Below are 21,248 nucleotides of genomic sequence, written 5' to 3'. Positions count from 1 at the left end.
CCCCTCATGCTTTGGCTTCGTGGAAAGAGCTCAGTGTTGGAATTTGGTGGGCCAGGATTTGAAAACCAGTTGTGCAGCTTGTTAGCTGTGTGTCCTTGGGCAGGTCATCTTGCCTCCCTCTGCCTCAGTTTCTTCATCTGAGGATAGGAATGCCTGCCAGATAAAGCCATGGTAAGGATGAAGCAGGATAACGTGTCAGATACCTCGCATGCAGTGGGCCTTTAATGCACTTTTGCTTTCCCTAACACCACATGCTCATCTCTTCTTGAAGGTGGATGAGATTTACCACGATGAGTCCCTGGGGGTCCACATAAACATCGCCCTTGTCCGCTTGATCATGGTTGGCTACCGACAGGTAAACGCCCGTGTCAACAGGCAGTGTTTGAGGGAGAAGGGGTGGGGGGCCAGAGCATCAGACCAGCTAAGGTATCGGGGAGGGATAACAGCATCTAGGAAACATTTTGTTTCCAAAATTAGAACCCCAAAACCAGTAGAATTGAGGTTTCAGTGGCGGAGGCATCTGGGGTTGGTAAGCGGGGACTTATGAATTCCCTCCAATCAGGTAAATGGACAGTCCTCAACCTGTACAGCTGGAGGTCCTGCTCCATGAATTGATGGGGAAAATGGGGCTTGGGGGGGTGGCCAGTGACCGAGACAAGTCCTGCTAGGGTTGTGGCCGGGGGTTCGGGACTCTGTTGCTTGTTTTCCCCCATACGGGAGTAAAAACAGAACTCTCCTCTAGGGGCTGTTGTGGAGATTAATGACAATGAATGCATAGAGGAGATGCTCAGTACAACACCTGCCTGTGGGTTACTTGAGGAATTAGCAATAATGTGAGTTCTCAGCAGACAGGTGCCCCAGCACAGGGCTTGGCACAGGAACGTTCCCTAAAACGGAACAGGGCTGTGTGCCAGTGGCAGCTGGAGCCGGGACAGTGGTGACCTTGGGGTAGGCCCTGCTGTCCTGCGGGCCTCGGTGTCCCCTGCTGCTGGGAGCACAGCACAGGGTGCCTGCTGCAGTCTGTGGGCTCTGACTGGCACTCTGCTCTCTGGCCCCCTAGTCCCTGAGCCTGATCGAGCGTGGGAACCCTTCTCGCAGCCTGGAGCAGGTGTGTCGCTGGGCGCACTCTCAGCAGCGCCAGGACCCCGGCCACGCGGAGCACCATGACCACGTCGTCTTCCTCACCCGGCAGGACTTTGGGCCCTCAGGTATGCAAGGTACTGTATTTGCCGTGGCCAGGTGTGTGCAGCTGCAGGGCAGAGGCCAAGGCTGTCTCTGGGGCCAGGTCTTCTGGCAACAAAAAGATCCTTGGGACTTTGGAGACAGGACCTGGCTGGACAGGTAGGCGAGCTTTGGAATGGTTTCTCAGGGGCCAGGGGAACTGAAAGGGCCCCGCTCTGGTCCCTGCTGCCTTGGTTGAGCCTGCAGGTCGCTGTGAGTCAGGCCCTAGGCCCTGTGATCACCATCCCGGAGCCTGGCTGCTCGAAGACCTCAGTGATCTTCAAGATGCTTCTGCCCACATTGGATCCTTCTGTCCTCACTGCAGGCCGCGGGGCACCTAGGGCGGGGCTGGTGTGGACTTCAGAAAGGAAGGCCCTGCTCTACCCGCAGATCCATGCCTCTCCAGCCTAGTGATCCAAACTCATTCATCTCCTGAGATCCTCCCAACTGTGGAATGGCAGAAATAGTAGTATTTGCCTTCCTCCATTCCCGGGCTGCTAAGAGGGCTGAGGGATGCATCCAATGTCTGTGACAGAGGATGGCTGAAAGCGCTCTGCAGACATAGGAAGCTTTGAGCACCCCCAGGTTTCTGTATGGGGAAACCAAGGCACAGACTGGCAACGAGGCTTGCCTAGGCCTCACAGCAGAGAGGAGACAAAGCTGAAACTCAGACTGGATCTCCAAGCTCCAAGTTGAGGGCTTTGTAGTGTTTTCTGGTTTGATGCTAGAAGAGAGTCAGCCTCTACTAGAAGGACTGCTTGTCTGAATCCCTGAAGCCCCAAAGGCAGGCTTGTACGCACACAAACAGATTTACACACATACACGCATACAGACACACACGTGTACAGACACATGCATACTCATGCACAGACACGTGCAGCTACACAGACACACGTGCACACAGACACACGTGCACACAGACACACATACACGTGTGTACTTGCATGCCCTGTAGAGCACATCCCGACCTCCAGGACAATCGGGGCCCAAGAAGCCTTCTCACCACAGCTTCTCGTTACGCCCCCAAAACCATCTCAAATAAGAGAGGATTTCAGCAATTCCGAAGACAGGGAATAGCTATCTGGTCATGGTTGGCTGAAAGCCCGAGGCAGGGAGCGCTCTCTACCATCTCCCCCTCCTCAGATGTCTTCCCCAGCCCAGGCTGCCCTCCCAGCTGATTACGGGCCCTGGGGAGGCGGGGAAGCATCCCCCGTTGCACACAAAGCTGCTTACTCAGTGCCACGTGCCGGCCCCCTGCACTGCCCGCAGCTCCTGAGGCATGCGCAGCTGTGTCTGCACCTTGCCCGTGTCCTCCCCTCCCCCTGCCCGCCCCCCACCTTGCCAGAGTCTCTCAGCTGTCCTCCAGGCCCAGCTCTAGGCCCCTGTAAGTCATTCCCTGGTCCTGCTCAACCCCTTCGGTCAGAGCCCTTCCCCCCAGCCGCCCCACACACCCCTCTGTGCTCCTTGAACTCCGGCCCTGCAGGCCCACACCTAGGCTGACCTCGTGACCCCTAGTCTCCCTACTAAGCCATCTGCCCCTCCGGTGTGTGGGTGTGTTGGGGGACTGCGGGCTCGCGCCTGTTTTCCCCGTAGTCTCTAACACGGTGCCACCTGCTGCCCCACGTAGACACATTTGGAGCTTGTTTGTTGACTCACCAGCGGACTGACTGGCTGGAGGGATGCAGCTCGGAAGTTGGCTGTATGCAGGCTCGGGGCCGACAGGCACAGAGAGCTGCAGGCCAGGAGGGAGGGCGGCAAGCCTTAGGATGTGGGGGCAGCTTGGCCCAGGAGCTGTACTGCGGGTGCATACACACGGGGGGCGCGTTGGAAGGATCCTTCTTCCTCCAGGGACCCTCCGGTGGTGACCAGGTCTGGATGTCCCTGCGGTGGCTGGCTCGGCACAGACCTCGTCAAGTCCTACCTCACCTGCACGTGACCTCTCTCTCTGCCCTCTCTCCCTCTCCCTGGCAGGGTACGCGCCTGTTACTGGCATGTGCCACCCCCTGAGAAGCTGTGCCCTTAACCACGAAGATGGCTTTTCCTCGGCCTTCGTGGTGGCCCACGAGACTGGCCACGTGTAAGTGGCACCGAGGGGCGAGTTGTGCCTTGAGCTCTGCGGAGGTCTGCGGGTGTGGGAGGCTTTGCCCCAGTTGGGACCCCCTTCCCAGTGTCCAGGGAGATGCCAGAGGAGCTGCCCCAATGGGGGGGGAGCCCTGAGGCCCAGACAGCAATTCTGGGCCTGCCTTGGGCCCAGCCCCAAATCCAGGGCCTTGGGAGGCCAGATGTGGCCCTGCCTCTGGCAGGCCAGTAGCAGTGTCGCCTTATAGGCAGTGCTCTCCTCTCTGGGTGGCCTCTATCCCTCCCTCTCAGCCACTCCTCAAGGCCCTCCTAGTGCTCCGCGATGGAGCCCTGGCCTGAGTCCATCATAAACAGGGGCACTTAGAGCCAGGCCTCGGGCCAAGCAGGTGGCGGGCTTGTGTGATCCTCAGGCCCGGACTTGGTTTAGAGCATGTTCATTCATTCATTCAACCAGTATTTCTTGAGCACCTGCGGTGTGCCAGGCCCTGTTCTAGAAATAGGGCTGCGGTGGAGAACGGGACAGAAAAGCGCGTAAGAAGCTACGTGCTGGGAGAAAACAAATAATCCACCATCCAGTGTCTGGTGGTGACATATACCTGTCACAGTCACATCTCCTGGCCTTGTCTGTCCACAAGGGCAGAGCTACGGGACCCGCCCCCAGCTTGCCCGCCCCCAGCCCACACGCAGAGTAAGGGCTCTTTTCTGCAGCTGGAAGGACATGGGAAGGAGAGCAGTGGGCCAGTCCCGAGGGCGAGCCTGCCATCCGTGGTTGGCCATGTCCCTCTCTGCATCTGCCTGCCCCTGCGATTTCATCCCAGCCCTGCCCCTCACTGGGTGGGTAGCACCTTCTCTCTGGGGCCTCCGTTTCCTCATCTGCAACATGGAGGCTGACACCAGAGAAACCTCTGAGGGACCTTCCTGCCCTGGCAGCCAATGCTTCCACATATCCTGGAGCCAGGAGTTTGTCTTCCTGTATATGGGGGGCAGGGCATGTCCACTCTTCACTCACAGAGCCCCTCCCTATGGAGAGACAAGGTCAAGCTTAGAGGCCCATGTGTCTGTCTAGTGGTCAAGGCCAGATGCAGACACCTGGGAGTGTTTAAGAATTTAGAACCTTTGGACCTTGGTGTTAAATACTAACTATATAGAGCAAACTTTTACATTTAAACTATCATCACGGCAGGTAGGTACCACACACAAAGCTCTGTGCTGGGTACCATGGGGTCTAGGAGAAGCTAAAGAGGCTGGCACCCAGGGAGGGCGCAGTAAGGGAGGTCGAACTGAACAGAAGGAAACTGGTCCTTGCACGTGAGACCTTGGGTCTGGAGGGAAGACAGTGCATGGCGTGTGAGTTGTTAAGGGTGGTACAGGCGTTCCCTGCTGGGGGAGGACAGCCCACAGGGGCGGTGGCCAGGAAAGGTGTCCTGGGGCCAGAGTGGGGCTGGAGCTGACCTCGGAAACTGTGAGGACGTGGGTAGGGTTTGAGGAGGGGGCAGGAGGGCAGAATGAGTCCAGCCCCACTGGGGGGCCAGGCGGGGTCTCAGCTTCCATCCAGAGGGGTGACCCTCTCCACTGCATGGTGGGGAAACTGAGGCCAAAAGTCACAGTCTGAAGCCCGGTCAGGGCAGGGCCTCAGGCCCGCCTGCTCATCCCCCCAGGGGTGGGCTCCCTGGGCATGACTGAGAGCTCCCCTCTGTCCTCCCCCACCCTCTAGGCTCGGCATGGAGCACGATGGTCAGGGGAACGGCTGCGCGGATGAGACCAGCCTGGGCAGCGTCATGGCGCCCCTGGTGCAGGCTGCCTTCCACCGCTTCCACTGGTCCCACTGCAGCAAGCTGGAACTCAGCCGCTACCTCCCGTAGGTCACCTCCACCCTCTGGGCCCAGATGGGGAGCAAGCGGCCTGCCACTCCGTCTCCCCCAAGTCATCTCCCCTCCTAACACCATCCTACTCCTGACACATGCTCAATTCTGGGTTTGCTGGTCAGCTCCTGGGGCTCCGGGGACGTGGAGGCCCAGGACAAACATTAGACTCAGGCACTCAAGGCCGAGAATGGGCGCAGAGTGGATTTGGGTGGGACGAGTGCCGGCAGAGGTACTGTCTCTAACCTCATGCAGCAGCCGGCCAGCGCCCAGTGTTCGTCCTGCACGGCGGGCTGACTTGTCTTCTTCTCTCAGTGCAGTGAGCCCTCAAATTGTCCACGAGCCAGCCCTTAATCTGGGCCATGATGTGTCTCTGTAATGCGGGCAAAACAGGCCCCGTAAGAAAGCCACAAGCTGAGTGCCTAACCGCAGTCCTGGGTGCCCTTGCCCTGGAGCTCCCAGACATGGTCGTGGGTGGAAGCGAGGGGAGGGCAGGGCAGCCCGTCCTCCCTGGACAACACAGCTCCTGGCACGGGGCAGCGGGGGCGGATTCCTGCAGGCCTTCCTTGCTTGGTTAACACCCCTCCTCTGGGAAGGGAGAGCTTGGGAATTCCTGTCCCTGCCCTGCTCACCTCCCTGCCTCTGCCGGCAGCTCCTATGACTGCCTCCTTGATGATCCCTTTGCACCTGCCTGGCCCCGGCCCCCGGAGCTGCCCGGCATTGACTACTCAATGGACGAGCAATGCCGCTTTGACTTCGGCACTGGGTACCACACCTGCTCAGCGGTGAGTTCCCACGGCCTCTGCCAGCTGGATGCCAGGTCAGGTCCTCCTGGGATGCAGGCTGGTCATTCACAGAGCACCTTAGCCCAGGCAGGGTGACCAGGGCTCAGGCCCTGCCACTTTCTGCCATATCCCCACCCCACTCAGTCCCACAGAGGGTTGGGGGGCCAGCGTGTGTGGTGGCTGGAGAATGCCTGGAAAGATGGGAACAGTAGAACAGAGAGGGTGGGCCACCGCTGGGATCCTGGCTGGGCTGGTCACCGGGGGAGTTTATCTGTCAGGTGGCCCATGTGTCAGATCAGGTGCTGGGCTCTGGCCTGGTGGAGAAATACTTGCCACCCTCTGCTCTCTGGGCATTTGGCAGGATGTTTTGGGCAGACTTCCCACTCTGGTAAAGTTCTCCTGTGCCCCATATAGCCTCTCTCCAGGGGGTCAATTTCATGCTTCCCCAACCCTCCCCCACCCGAATCCCGTACTTGAGGAGATAGATACAAGGGAACAGAGCCCTGTCCCTACTCTGCAGGACAGGGCAGGGGAGAGCCTGGAGCCTGGCGACCAGCTAGAGCCACCTAGGAGAGAATTGAACAGCTGCTCACCAGGGCCCAGGTGGAGGCTCAGAGACGCGGACACCCCAGGGCAGGGGGCTCTCTGAGGGGTCAGGCCTTGGTGCCTCGAGTACCTCAAACCACCCCCATCCAGGAATGCAGCCGCCTCCTCAGCTCTGCAGGACCAGAAGGCCCTGTGTGTGGCCACCTTGCCCACTGCCCAGGCCACACTGGAACACCTGGTCTCTGCTTTGGGAGTGGGGAAACGCCTGGGATATGGGATTTCAGTGTCCAGATGCTGTGTTTGTAGGACACTAGTCTGGCCAGCAGGGGATGATAGGAGAGAAAAGGAAATTGGGGCTTTCCTGGACAGTCTGAAACAGAAGGGTGCCAACCTCTGGTGTGGCTGGGTGAGATTAGAGGGAGGTGGGAGTCCTGACCTTGTCTGGGTGCTGCAGGGCCTGGGCTAGACTGGCAGCCCTCTCCAAGCCCCCGACATGCACAGAGCTCAGGGGGTATCAGTGGACCCAGCCTCCCCAGAGCCTCAAACTCTGGTCCCTGCTCAGTCACAGAGTGGCCTCTGCAAAGGCAGGGAGGAAGGCCTGGGGAGGGAGACCAGAGGCATGTGGGCTGTGGCTGGTGCCTTCTCTTCAGTGCCCTGTTGGAGAGAGGAGGGGTCGCCGAGGCCAGTGGCGCTTGGGGTGGGGTCAAGCTTGTGTGCACGCGGGGCTCTGGCTAGATGGGCCCCTCCTGCCCACCTTGCAGTGTTCTGGCCCCAATGCCCACCACACCCTCCCCTCGCTCTGTCACTGTCCTTCGCCCCCTGGACAACTTGTCAGAGCTGGGGAGCTAGTCCGGCCCAGTGACCCTGAACTTGCCGCGCAGTTCAGGACCTTCGAGGCCTGCAAGCAGCTGTGGTGCAGCCACCCTGACAACCCTTACTTCTGCAAGACCAAGAAGGGGCCCCCGCTGGACGGGACGGAGTGCGCACCAGGCAAGGTACCTGCAGACCGGGGGCTGCAGCAGGAGTGCCTTCCCGGGGTGCAGGCCCCACGGGAGACCCGCCTTGCCTCTGAGTGTGGATATGAATGTGTGGCGGGGGGCTGGGGGAGGGCTGAGGACAGGAGCCAGCCTCGCGTGCGGGCAGATGGGCAGGGAGTCCTCGTAAGAACTGACACACATGCCCTCTCCTCTCGGGCACCACAGTCCTTGGCTTCTACAGCAGCAGAGTCTGGCCTTGTCTCCCAGCCCATCAGCAGGAATGCTTACTGCCATTTGAGGAGAATGCAGCCCAGGCAGGTTAGGGAACTTGTGGAGGTCAGACAGAGGGTGATTGGCTGAGAAGGGGTGAAGGGAAGATTCCAGGTGTTCTGCCTCCTCCCCCCGCCCACCATGCTGTTTCTTGCCCCTCCCCACCAAGCCTGCCCTTTCATGTACTTCCTGGGGTGTGTTTGCATCCTCTTGTGTGTGTGGGTGTCAGGAGGACCCCAGATCTGAGAGCCCTGAGCTGAGGTCTGAAACCCACCTCTGCTCTATCGCTGGCCCTGCCCCCCCCAATCTCTGTGTGGTGACCTTGGGCCATTCTTTGACCCCTGCTGAGCCCTGACCAAGCATCCCTCCCACTCCTCAGGTTGTTGTGAAGTTGTGAGTCATGTCAAAGCAAATGAGAGGGCTGGGAAGAGGCACGGTGCTGCCCCCAGCAGCCCGTCCTCTGCCCTTCACCCTCTGCCCTCATCTGTTCTTCCCATTCTCATCTGTAAACGGTCTGTCCCTTCACAGATGTGTGGGGCTTCCCATGGCCTTGTACAGGCCCTGTGGGCTCCAAACCCGGAGGGCTATTATCCTGGAGCCTCGGGTCTGCCTGCTCCAGGTGTGTTCGAGTTTCCAGGCCCTCTCCTATCACAATTTCACGTAAGAGTTAATCAGTGGTTCTCAGTTTCGTCTGCATATTAGAACCATCTGGGGAGCTTTAAAATCCCCCACACCCCAGAACAGGGAGTGACTGCAAATGGGCACAAGATATCTCTTACGACGGTGGAAATGTTCCAAAATTGGATTGTGGTGATGGTTGCCAAATGCTGTAAATTTATGAAAAGTCATTGAATTGTACCCTTGAAAGGAGTGAAGTTTATGGCCTGTAAATTTCAGTTGACCCTTGAATTACACAGGTTAGGATTGCATGGGTCTGCTTATATGCGGATTTTTTTTTTCAACAGTAAATACCACAGTACTACCAATCTGTGGTTGGTTGAATCTGTGGATGCAGACCATGGATATGGAGCACCGACTATAAGTTATATGTAGATTTTCAACTGCAGAGGGCAGGCACCCCTAACCCCTGAGTTGTTCAATGGTCAACTGTATAGTGCTTCTTTTAAAAATTACCACTTCTTTTAAAAATCCCTACCTCTAGAGAGTCTGACTCAGTCTGGGGTGAAGCTGAGGCATCCAGAGTTCTTAAATGTTCCCCAAGTGACTCCAAGGCTGAGAACTACTGAGTTATCTCTTGAAAAAGACCCAGAGAGCTTTGCTGTATTTCTTACCTATGGCCCTACAGGAAAAGGGAAGGGGGTTGACTTTGGTTGAGCCCTCCTTTGTGCCCGGCCTTGTGCTGAGGGCTTTGTAAGTGTTGCTGCCTTCAGTTCTTGGAACAGTCCCATGTAACAGACAAGTACACTGAGGCTCAGCAAGGTGAAGCTATGCCAAAACCACACATAGCTAGTAGTGGCCGAGCTGGGATTCAAACCCAGGCCTCTGCATGGATGGACCTCCCGGGTGGCTGGCTTCCCTCCCATGAACATACCTGCCTGGGGCCCCTGGATGGTGATTTCAAGGCACAGAGCCAAGATCAACTCCAGATTGTGTGGGAAGATTGTGTCTTCTCTCCCTTATCAGCCCTTTGTTTCTCTGCGGGTGGTAAACCAAACAACTGCACAGTTATTGTCATCATTACTAATACCATCTGCCGTTTTTGGAGGGCTCTGTGTGCCAGGTGTTATTGAATGCTCACAGCAGCCCTGTGGGCAGGTGCTGTTATCCCCAGGGTACAGTTGAGGAATAGGATCAGAAAGGGGGGGCCCTTTGTTGAAGGTCCCTCAGCGCATGGTAGGGGTGGGATTCTGTGTGACCCTGAGGCTCGTGCTCTTCACGTTCCTTCTTCTGGGCTCGTCCGTGGTGCCTGCCAGCTGTGCCGCTGACTTTCTATGACAGGCTAGGCAGCGGTGGCCCTAGGGTGACCTCGCACCCTCTTCTCCATCCCAGTGGTGCTTCAAAGGTCACTGCATCTGGAAGTCGCCGGAGCAGACTTATGGCCAGGATGGAGGCTGGAGCTCCTGGACTAAGTTCGGGTCATGTTCACGGTCGTGTGGGGGCGGGGTTCGATCCCGTAGCCGGAGCTGTGACAATCCCCTGTGAGTGCACTTGGCTGAGGTGGGCAGGGCAGGGGCCTGAGGGGGTTGGAGAGGGAGTCACTGGGAGGGCAGGGCACAAGAAAGAAGGTCCCCTGCAGGTGGCTCTGTACGTATTCCAATGGATGCCGGCCCAGAATTGTTGGGGGCGCCAGATCACTTCCACCTGGGTCTGACATCTCCCTTTGTGTCTGACTGACATCTGAGAATGGGTCCAAACCAGTGATTCTCAGATTCTCGTCCGCGGAGAATCTGGGTGGGCCCAAGGCTTGGCCAGTTGAACAAGCCCTCCTGTGACCCTCATCCTCCAGCTAAACTTTGAGAAAACACTGATCTAAATGTTCACTAGCCATGTCTTGGGAGGATACATTCCCCAAGTCTGTTTCCTACTACCTGAAGCAAAACTTCCTTCAATTTTTCTTAACTTATCTCTTTCTAACATCAAGTCCCCCCCCGTCACCACCCCCTACCCATATGTCCGCATTCTGGGGGAATAATCTCTTTCTCCCATTTATCCCTTCTATGGGGACCCCCTCCCATGGTTTTGGAACCTCTGAGCACCAGCTTTCTATGGCCTCCATCTCCCAAGCTGAAGCAGCCTGCTTAGCACAGCTTCATGAGAGATGGGGGCTGGCTGGGGCCGGCCGTGTGGGTCGGCTGTCTCCACGTTCAGGGATTCTGCGCCTCTGTGGGGCAGGGCCGGTCCCACGCCTCACAGTGCTGAGCCATGCGATGGAGACCTCAGCATGGCAGGGTCCTAGGATCACAGAGGCTCGGTGGTGGTCACCCTCCCTCCAGCATCCTCAGGAGCGGTCCTTCATACTCTGCTGTGTACAGGGATGGGACGCTCCGTGCCCCCTGGAGCAGCCTGTTCCTGTGTACTGACCCTTTACAAATATGAGCCAAAATGAACAGCCTTGTAACTTCAACCTGGTGGGGGTATGAAAGCCAGGTTACAGAAAGGCACGGTGATGCCCACTCTGGATAGACCACCTCCCAGTCATGACAGATAGTTATCCCCATTTATTGAACTCATCTATGGTAATAACGATTTTTATTTTATGAGGCTTAAATGAAGTATAATCTATGCACTCTTGGCACCATGCCCAGCGCAGATTAATAAAGGACAGCTGCTGTTATAATTGCTCCAGTGTATGGAGCACTTTCTCTGTGCCAGATGGGGTGCTAAGGACTTCCATGCATAAACCCATGTAATCCTCCTGGCATCTCTGAGCAGAGTTCCAGTAACCTTGTTCACTTGGGTATTTTGTATCCATAATCTTACCGGATCCTTTTAATTTAATGGGGAAGAGAGTACAGATTTAAATACCTTTTTAAAATTTATTCTTCACAGACACACCAGGAGGTAGGTAAAATAAGAGGTGTTATGGTCCCTCCTTTTTTTTTTTTTTTTTTTTGCGGTATGCGGGCCTCTCACTGTTGTGGCCTCCCCCGTTGCGGAGCACAGGCTCCGGACGCGCAGGCTCCGGACGCGCAGGCTCAGCGGCCATGGCTCACGGGCCCAGCCGCTCCGCGGCATATGGGATCCTCCCAGACCGGGGCACGAACCCGTATCCCCTGCATCGGCAGGCGGACTCTCAACCACTTGCGCCACCAGGGAGGCCCGGTCCCTCCTTTTTTTAAATTTTTTTTTTTTTTTTTTGCTGCGGCACATGGGCCTCTCACTGTTGTGGCCTTTCCCGCTATGGAGCACAGGCTCTGGACGCGCAGGCTCAGCGGCCATGGCTCACGGGCCCAGCCGCTCCACGGCATGTGGGATCCTCCCAGACCGGAGCACGAACCCGTGTCCCCTGCATCTGCAGGCGGACTCTCAACCACTGCGCCACCAGGGAAGCCCCTGGTCCCTCCTTTAAAGCAGAAGTTAAGGCACAGCAAGACTTGGGGTTAGATTTAGCCAGGTCTTCTTACTCCAAATCCAAGTCTCTTTTACCACTCCTTAGTTTATTATGATATGAAATGGAAGTGGATGCAAATAGGAGCAGTTGAGTCATTTATTGAGAGCCTGCCTGTGTAACGGTTGAAAGAATATACGAAGATGAATCAGATTGATTTCTCTTCTAGCCCAGTTGGAGGAGGTTAGTCATTCCCTCCTGTCTTCCTCCCTCTCCCTCCCCCCATCTTTTGCCCCCTTTCTTTTGTTCATTCTCTCCTCTCCCCCATCATACACACACACAATAGGTGGCATATGCCTGAAGGGACCAAAAGGCTCTGAGCTCAGCAGTCCTCACAGTGGGGGTTCCTCTCTAGTTTGTAAGTTAGTGGAGCCCCTTTGTATGCTACTCTAAAAGGCTGGGCTACCCCAGGTCACCATGTGGGAAGCCTGCCCCCACCCCCAGCCTTTCCAGCCAGCACGGTCTCTCTGCGCTCGCCCCAGCCCAGCCTATGGAGGCCGCCTGTGCTCGGGGCCCACGTTCCAGTACCAGGTCTGCAACGGCGAGGAGTGTCCGGGGCCCTACGAGGACTTCCGGGCCCAGCAGTGCGCCAAGCGCAACTCCTATTACGTCCACCAGAACGCCAAGCACAGCTGGATCCCCTACGAGCCGGACGACGGTGAGTGGAGCCCTGCTCCCCACGCTCACCCCGTGGCCTTGGGCATCTGCTGGGTCCATGTCTTCCCAGGCAGGGCTTCCCATGCCTGGCCCACCAGTGAAGGTGGAGGGATAGTGGTGGCACCAAAAGGGATACTGCAGTCAGCAAGTTGGCCACACGCCTTTGTGCAGGCCTGTGCGCTGTGTGCGTTGGGGGAGCCACAATCCTCATCACAACCATCCTTGATTTGTATGCTTATGCTGACTGTTTTCTGTCAGATGCAAGGACAGTGTCTTGAGCAAGGGTTACTTGGCCCAGAGGTACCGGCTGGCAGCAGTGCTGGCTGTCGGGGTTGGTGCCTTTCGGACATGTCCTTACCTGTGCGGAAGGCCCGGTACAGGTGTGGGTGCCCCTTGCTTTGCATAACCGGGATCCTGAGAAGCTTTGTCCTATTACATACCATGTTTTTAGGTTTTACTGATTGTGCTCCTGTTTCAGTAGTTAATGAAAATGATTTGAAAGTCAGGCTGATGGGAGTCTGTGGAATCCTCCTACTGACCCCCTACAGGCTACCCTGGACACAGGTCTCAGGACTCGAGCGGAGGGTCTGAATTCTGGGGCCAAGCCAGTGCCTATCTGTTTTGGAGCATTTCTAGTGATGGCTCTCGCAGCGGCAGAGAGAACCCAGTGAAGGGCTGGATTCATGCCTTCAGGCTGGAAGGGCCTTTAACAGTCCTCTCAGTCTACTTTCCCCTGCTGGCCTCTCCATGGTCCTTCCATAGCCTGATGCTTACCCCCTACCATGTAGCCCTCGGCATCAACACAGCGCCGAACAGAATGGCCTTTCCTGAGCCCAGGGCCACCTCTTCGTAGCCCTGGTTCCAGAGTATCAATTGCAAGACCCTCCATCTTCAGCTCACATTTAGAATGACAGTCTTCAAGTTGGAAGGGACCTTGGAGGCCTGTGTATTGCCCGCCAGTGCACAGACCCCTCCAGAACATGCTTGTAGGGAGTGTCTTCTCCCTGCTTAGACTCCTCCTAGCCTGGGGAGCTCACCACTCCCGTGCCACTGTCAGCTGGCTTCCAGGGCTGCCCAGAAACCCACCTGCCTGGGGTGTACTGGTCAGGGTCCTGCCTGTCTTCGGGAGGGATGCAACGCCCCACCCCTTAGCCCCTGGCCCAGGTCCCACCAGGAATATGACTCCCCCTCTGCATGAAATCCAAAGTAGTATTGGATGTTGTGGCTCTGGACTTGAGTCCTGAGTGCTGGGACTTGAGTCCTGAGTCACCAGGTATCCTGGGAGCCCAGGGATGAGGAGCAGGGAGCCAGATGGTTCCTTACAAATTTTGCTTTGGAAGCCTTGCACATCCATCCGGACCCACACAAGCTGCTGCAACACGGGGTGGAGAAGGGCTGCAAGGCCAATGGGGCAGCTGGACTTTGGGTTTTCCCAGGACTTTTAGACAAATTCCAGGAAGTTAGCTAAGCCCCAACCTCCCGTTTTCTAAGAAACACAGCAAGTGTTTATATGTTCTCCGGAACCTACTTTTGTGGGACGTTAATAGCCTTGATTTGGTTGTTAGAACTAGAAAGGATCTCCCTCCTTCCCTCACTGCTGCTCCATTTTGTAAACCCAAACACAGACCACTGTTCTGCCTTACTTTCATGCAGCCTTCTAATGTTCACAAGCATGGTAAGATTCACCATCATATGTGTGACTGGGGATGTGTATGTAGAGGTCAGAGCAGGACTCAAGCCAGACTGCCTGGGTTAGAATCCTGGCAATGCCACTTACTGGGTAGCTGTATGGCCTTGAGCAAATTCCTTAACCTCTCTGGTCCTTTCCTCCTCTGTAATGCTACTTCCTTGGGGTTATTGAGAGGCTTAACTTAGTTAATTCACGAAAAGCATTGAAAGTTGTACAGTAAGAATGTATAAAGGTTTTAGAAGTCTGGCACATAGTAAGCTTTCATTAAGTGTCGGCTTATTATTATTGTTATTATTATTGTTTTATCACTTGATGTTTCTTAACAACGTGATGTGGCATTTTAGTGATCAGGTGTAATAAATAAGGAACTGAGGCTCAGAGAGGTCAGATGATTTGCCCAAGGTCACATGGCTCAGAAGTGACACAGCAAGGATTTTAAGCCCAGCTCCACACCTAGTTCTCCCCCCATTTCCCAGAGCTGGCCCCTGGAGCTTCCTGTTCGGGCCATGTGTTAATGTCGGTCTAGGCCAACCCACCTTCTCCGAGCCCAGTTGGGTCAGTGTGGTCCCTTTCCCCACAGACGCCCAGAAGTGTGAGCTGATCTGCCAGTCAGAGGACACAGGGGACGTGGTCTTCATGAACCAGGTGGTCCACGACGGGACTCGCTGCAGCTACCGGGACCCGTACAGCATCTGTGCCCGCGGCGAGTGCGTGGTAGGTGCCCCCCTCCTGGCCGCCCACCCTCTGCCTGCCCCGGGAGACTGGAGGGCTGCACTACCTCCTTCTGCTCCCTGGGAAGACAGGCATCGCCTCCCCTTCCTCACCCATGACACCCCTTGGTCCTCAACATGCCCCTGGGATGCTGGAAAGGGGTTACTGCCAGCCCCATTCAAGGGGAGAGGCGTGGCCAGGTTTAAGACCTTGCCCATGTCACACGGCGAGTCCAAGAATGCCTCTCGGTCCAGGGTCCTCTCCTGTCAGTGCCTGGGGACTGAGGAGGGGGCCAGGGGCTGCCGACCTGGGGGTGGTGGTGGGGCATGGAAGCCTCTTCCCTCTGACCCTATCTCTGGCTTCAGCCCGTCGGCTGTGACAAGGAGGTGGGGTCCATGAAGGCAGATGACAAGTGTGGGGTCTGTGGCGGCGACAACTCCCACTGCAGGACTGTGAAGGGGACTCTGGGCAAGGCCTCCAAGCAGGCAGGTGAGCAGGTTAGGGCTGGGGGACGACCAGGAGGGGCTGGGGTTCTGGCCCAGCTAGCGTCCCTAGAGCCCGAACCATCCCATAGGTGGGCCCTCCCTCCTTGAGCCGGGCCACAGTTCGGGGGGGGCGGGGAGGGGGGGCCCTGGAGCCTGTCTCAGACCACAGCTGCCCCCGGCTGTGGTCTCTCATCTTGCAGGCGTGCTGCGCCTGCGCTTGGGCTCAGGAGCTCAGAAGCATTTCCTGCTTGGCACTGTGTTGTCCTAGGAACTCAGCCATCTCTTTGGCCTGGGGCTGTTGGTGGGAGTGAGGGTCCAGACAGATCTGTAGATGAGGCCCAGGCTGGACTGGTAATTTTCTTTTTGCTCTCCTCTCTCACTTTTTTTTTTTTTTTTTTAAACTGAAGCGCTTCCTGCTTTGAACTCCTGGTGCCTTAGAGTTCCTTGACTTCCCTCCCCACCTCCAATCTGGCCACACTTGCTGTTGAAAAGGGCCAGATATTAGTCCTTTACACTTTAGTATGAACTAGATTCATTTCCCCTTGGGGAGTGTTTCAGCTTTGCCATGCCTCTCCTTGTTGGGGGAAAGTTGATTGCTCTGAGAAAGGTTAGTTTTCAGGCCTCGGATTGGGAGGATCACGGGGGCCTCCCATGCTGGATCTTCATGGCCTACTTCATCGGAATCCCTACAGTGGCTTAAAGTGTGAGAAGAAAGAGGGGAGGGAAAGTCAGGAGAGAAAAGGAGGGTCAAGAAAGTGGCAAATAATAGGAACTAACACACACACAGAGCCCAGTAGTATTTATAGAGCATCTTAAGCTGTATGAACTGTGATCCTCTCAGCACCTTATGGAGAAGGGCCCATTCCTATTTTACAGACAAGGAAACTGAGGTTCCTGGGTATCTGTGAGGAGAAGGGGTGATGGGGGATGCTGGCAGTGGGGCTACCAGCTCAGGATGCTCATGGTTTTTCTGGATCCTCCTCTGTGTCAGGAGCTCTCAAGCTGGTGCAGATCCCAGCAGGTGCCAGGCACATCCAGGTTGAGGAGCTGGAGAAGATCCCCCACCACATTGGTGAGTGCCAGGGTGCCAGGAGATGGGCAGCCAGGCCCCGGGACCTGCCCTTGGGTGTGGGGGGAGCTGGGAGGACAGAGGAGAGGATTCTAATGCAGAGGGCATTTCATGAGTTCGAATAATGGGAGAGAACCCTTTTTTTGTGTGTGTGGTAGGCGGGCCTCTCACTGCTGTGGCCTCTCCCGTTGCGGAGCACAGGCTCCGGACGCACAGGCCCAGAGGCCGTGGCTCACGGGCCCAGCCGCTCCGTGGCATGTGGGATCTTCCTGGACCGGGGCATGAACCTGTGTCCCCTGCATCGGCAGGCGGACTCTCAACCACTGCGCCACCAGGGAAGCCCGAGAGAACACTTTTTTATTGATTGATTGATTTTTATTCATGTTGAAATGGGAACCTGCTCCATGGTTCAAATATCAGAAGGTATGAAAGGAGATCCAGTGAAGATTCCCCCCCCGAGCCCACAGCCCCCATGGGCAGATTTCTTTCAGGGGTGATGAAAATGTTCTGGAATTAGACAGTGGTGATGATTGCACAGTCACTGAATTGCATACTTTGAAAGGCAGAATGGTTTGGTTTGTGAAGTATATCTCAATTTAAAACACGTAAGCATGGTTTGGAGGAGGCTCCTGGCGAGCATGTGGGCAGAAGGCTGCTGCCCGCACGTTGGGCTGTGGCTGGGTTCCCCCACACTCGTCTGTGTTCAGGCTCCTTACTGAGGGCATGTGGGCTGTGATGTCACTGGGCCTCAGCCTGTCACAGAGGCTGCTCTTACCCACTGTGCCTACCAAGTCACCCTGCTTATCACCAGCTCATCATAAACACGAACCCCAAACCTAACATCTCTGGGCAAGCTTGTATATTACAAAAGTGCTGACTTTTCATATTTTTAGGTTATTATTAAAATAATACAAAACATTTTTAAAGTCTCCTGGAGAACTTGCACTCCCTGGAGAATAGCTGCATTAGCACAGCTGTAAAAATTCCTAACCTGCTCTGGAGGGCACCTGAGTGTAGTCCAAGCAGGCATAAGGCACAAGGGGAAACTGACGCGCAGAGTGGCTTGTGGGCCCTCTGTGTGCCCTCACTCACTTGCGGGGTGAGCCAGTCTGGGCCTGGGTCTCCCATCTTCTACCCTGTGCCCCTGCCAGCTGCTCCTCTGCACGGGGGGTGTGAGACGGGAGGGCTTTGGCTTGGCCACCTCCCTGCCCACTTGCCTGTCTGGCTGTGGAGAATTACGCCTGCACAGGGGCAAGGAGAGAAGGTCATTTACCCCTGGAAGAGGATGGTTGCTTACAGACACTCCTCCTACTGCACCCCTACAGATGATTCCATAATGTCAGCAGCCCCTTGGGCCCCTGGCCAGCCCCTTCCACCCACGTTCCCCCAACCCCGCTCAGATGTCCAGCCCTTCCAAGGAGCTAGATGGGCTTGTAGGCAGCAGATGGGCTTCCCTGGAGGTCGGGGCAGAGGCTCCTAGCACCTGTGGCAGGCTCTGGGCGGGCACACTTGCTGTGTGTTTATGGGGTGAGGGTTAGAGCTTTCCAGGAGCCTGGTGGGGAGGAAAGCCGAACTGAGACCTGTTGTCGGCATAGGTTGTGTGATTATACATGTGTGAGATCCGCAGCAGCCCTGGTGTAAATGTGCAGAATGTGTATGTGGGAGTGAGTGTGTGTGTGCCCGTGTGTGTGCACACATGTGCTAACAGGGTATGTACTCTCTGGAGAAGCCCGGGACAGGTGGCAGCCTTGGCAGTGAAGGCCAAGGCCATGTCCAAATGTGTGAGGCGCTCCTGGAATTTGGGGTCATGGACTCTGAAAGGAAGTGAAGGGAAGACGAGCCGTGCTGTTAATATCCACCATGTGTGGGGCTTTGAGCTGGCGCTTTTCATTCATTATCTCGTTGGAGCCTCGTGATAACCCTCTTGTTATCCCATTTTGCAGTTGAGGAAATTGAGGCTCCGAGAAGTTAAAAGAGTTGCTGGAGGTACTGAGTGGGTCAGTGGTAGGACCTGGGCTCAGAGCTGGTAGGAGGAGGTGGAGATTCCAGCCCACCACCCCCAGGAAGGCGGGGTGTACATCCAGGGACCAGGGACAGCAGTGGTCGTGAGCTGTGGAGGCAGACAAGGGCCTGAGGCGATGCTCAGCTCTAGCCTGGAGGGTCTGGTGATTCTGGGGGCTGGCAGAGATCAGGTCGCGGGAAAGGAGGGGGCGTCTCTCCTCCCTCTCAGCAGGGAGGCTGGCCCTCCGGAGAGCTGGGCTACCAGCCTCTGTGTGTCCAGGACAAACCCTTGCCCCTCTCAGGGCCTCTGGTTCCCCATCTGGATTAATAACAGCACCAACCTCAGGATGCATGTGAGGATCCCACTGAGGAGGGAGCAGAGTGAACAGCATGTGGTTCATGCCCTGGATCCTTAGCTCTTCTATTATAATTACACCAGCTGGGGACACCCTGAGGCTCCAGAGCCTTTGCCATCCCCACCTGGCTGGGGGCTCGGGTCCCACGGTGCAGCCATTCTCTGACCCCTGATGCCTCCCGGGTGAATGAGGCTGTGACTTGGGGGCCTTTGCTGGGGTGTCTACAGCTACACACCTTCTGCCCGCCGGTCACCCAGCGCCTTTCAGTTACAAGTTGTGAGTTACTCGCTGACTGGGACTTTAAGGGGGAAAAATAGACAGATATTTTTTATACTCCTGCTCTGTGCCAGGCCCTATGCTGGGCCAAGGACACTGAGATGGAGGAGATACACTGACAGGCTATGGGAGAGACAGGATATCTGTAACTGCAACAGTGCTAAAAGTCAGGTGCTGATTTGATGACAGTAATAGCGCCTACCATTTATTAAGTGCCAATTGCATGCCATGCACTCTGCCTAGTTCTTTATATATATGAACTCCTTTAATTGTCCCAAGAGCCCCATGGCAGGGTAGGTGGGCAAGGGATACTGCGATTATCCTCGTGGGGCAGCAGCCCTATGAGCTAGGTAGAATTATCATTCCCATTTTACAGATGGTAAAACTGAGGCAACGCAGGGAGGCTAAGTAACTTTCCCAGATCAATCTGGCTCCAGAGCCTGTACTTTTAGCCGCTATGCTCTGCTGTCGAAGTTGTAGGGAGGGCAAATCCCTGAGGACTGGACAATCAAAGAAGGCTTCCTGGAGGAGGGGAGAATTGTGCTGAGCCTTAAATGTGGGTGGAGATTAGTCAGGCAGGAAGAAGGGGAGACAAGGTGAGAGGAATGGTGTGCGCCAGGGTCCAGAGGCAGGGGTGCTATGTGGGGGCAGTGGGATGATCCATCCGACTGGAGAAAAGCTCAGGTGGGAAGGAGTGACAGGTGGGCAGGGAGCCCCTAGGGGCCCACTGGGACGGCCTTGAAACCCCTGAGGTGTGGCTGGTGCTCCTGTGGAGGGGAATAGAAATCTGTGTGACCCTCTCCCCATGGCCAGCGGTGAAGAACCAGGTCACAGGCAGCTTCATCCTCAACCCCAAGGGCAAGGAAGCCACGAGCCGGACCTTCACTGCAATGGGCCTGGAGTGGGAGTACGCGGTGGAGGATGCCAAGGAGAGCCTCAAGACCAGTGGGCCCCTGCCGGAAGCCATTGCCATCCTGGTGAGTCCCCACCCTGCATGGTGGCCCCTGCCCACCCCCGCTTGCTGCCTCAGCCCAATCCCCTAGCTCACCATCTCTGCTGCTGAGCCAGCGCAGGCCTGGTGGAAATCCTCCTGTTCTGGTGTCTTCAGGAGCCTGGGCAAGGCCAAGATGCCCTCTGCTTCGAGGCTGGCAGGATGGCAAGTGAGGAGGAAAAAAGAAATGGTTGTCTCACTGTCTGATCAGAGATGCCTCACACAGGGAGTCTGTTCTCCTTAACACAGGGTCAGAAATAGGGCCCAGGAGGAGCTGGAGGGACCTGGGTTGGTTCCCCCATCATTCTGCCATCATCCAGTATCCAGTTGCATTATGGCTTTGCCAGCAAGTGAGTCCAGGAGTCCAGTGGCCTGTGGCCCAGGGGTGCTGTCTGGCACTGCCAGCCTCCTGAGAGGGGGTTGGGGCCACTGTCCCAGCTGAGGTCCACCTCTGCCCACACCCCCTCTTCCTAGACCATAAGCCAGGGCTTATGGAGCAGGGATTGTTAACTCAGGAGACCAGACCGGGAGGGGCTCTGTTGGCACTGGCTGGTGGCAGGGAGACCTTCTACAGGCTTTGTTCCTGGTGCTACCCTCATTAGTCAGGGAGGTCCTAGAGGGCAGGGTCTGAAGCCTATTGATGTCAGCATATTAATTCAATCCAGCATGTGCTTTCTACTCACCCTATATTTGTTGTCCACCCATACACCCATGGCAGATTAATTTTCAATGAGAGTACCAAGGTCATTCAGTGGGAAAAGAAGAATCTCTTCAACTAATGGTGCTGGGACAACTGGATATGCACATGCAGAAGAATGAAGTTAGACCCCTGCCTCACACCATATACCCATATCAGCTCAAGATAGATCAAAGCCCCAAGTACAAGAGCTAAAACCATAGAACTCTTGGAGAAAAGAGAGGGATAAATCTCATGATCTTGGATTCTTAGATATGATACCAAAAGCATGAGCAACAACAACAAAAAAGAGATAAATTGGTCTTCATAGAAATTGAAAGCTTTTGTACATCAAAAAAGACGTTTTTAAGAAAGAAGATAACCTGAACAGACTGGGAGAAAATATTGGCAATCCTATATCTGATAAGAGTCTCTATTGTAGACCATCTTCTAGAGTCAGGCAGTGTGGGTGCTCTGGTGAGCAGGACAGACCAGCACACATGGTTCCTGCCTTCACTGGAACTTAG

The 21,248-nt window shown here is 55.9% G+C and overlaps 1 protein-coding gene across 1 annotated transcript in view; it reads left to right on the top strand.

Moving 5' to 3' along the window:
• ADAMTS14 (ADAM metallopeptidase with thrombospondin type 1 motif 14) overlaps positions 1 to 21,248 on the top strand; it is a 92,435-nt gene that overhangs the window by 60,741 nt on the left and 10,446 nt on the right. The window contains exons 5-16 of the mRNA XM_060097439.1: positions 272 to 355; positions 1,061 to 1,208; positions 3,193 to 3,298; positions 5,015 to 5,158; positions 5,815 to 5,947; positions 7,375 to 7,488; positions 9,751 to 9,899; positions 12,292 to 12,467; positions 14,737 to 14,870; positions 15,233 to 15,356; positions 16,344 to 16,424; positions 19,868 to 20,031. Of these exons, the coding sequence (XP_059953422.1) occupies positions 272 to 355; positions 1,061 to 1,208; positions 3,193 to 3,298; positions 5,015 to 5,158; positions 5,815 to 5,947; positions 7,375 to 7,488; positions 9,751 to 9,899; positions 12,292 to 12,467; positions 14,737 to 14,870; positions 15,233 to 15,356; positions 16,344 to 16,424; positions 19,868 to 20,031 (1,557 nt within the window). The remainder of the gene's footprint in view (positions 1 to 271; positions 356 to 1,060; positions 1,209 to 3,192; positions 3,299 to 5,014; positions 5,159 to 5,814; positions 5,948 to 7,374; positions 7,489 to 9,750; positions 9,900 to 12,291; positions 12,468 to 14,736; positions 14,871 to 15,232; positions 15,357 to 16,343; positions 16,425 to 19,867; positions 20,032 to 21,248) is intronic.

This window comes from Mesoplodon densirostris, chromosome 1 (genome assembly GCF_025265405.1).
Source record: "Mesoplodon densirostris isolate mMesDen1 chromosome 1, mMesDen1 primary haplotype, whole genome shotgun sequence".
Classification (NCBI taxonomy): Eukaryota; Metazoa; Chordata; class Mammalia; order Artiodactyla; family Ziphiidae; genus Mesoplodon; species Mesoplodon densirostris.
This window is presented reverse-complemented; position numbering and strand designations above follow the sequence as displayed.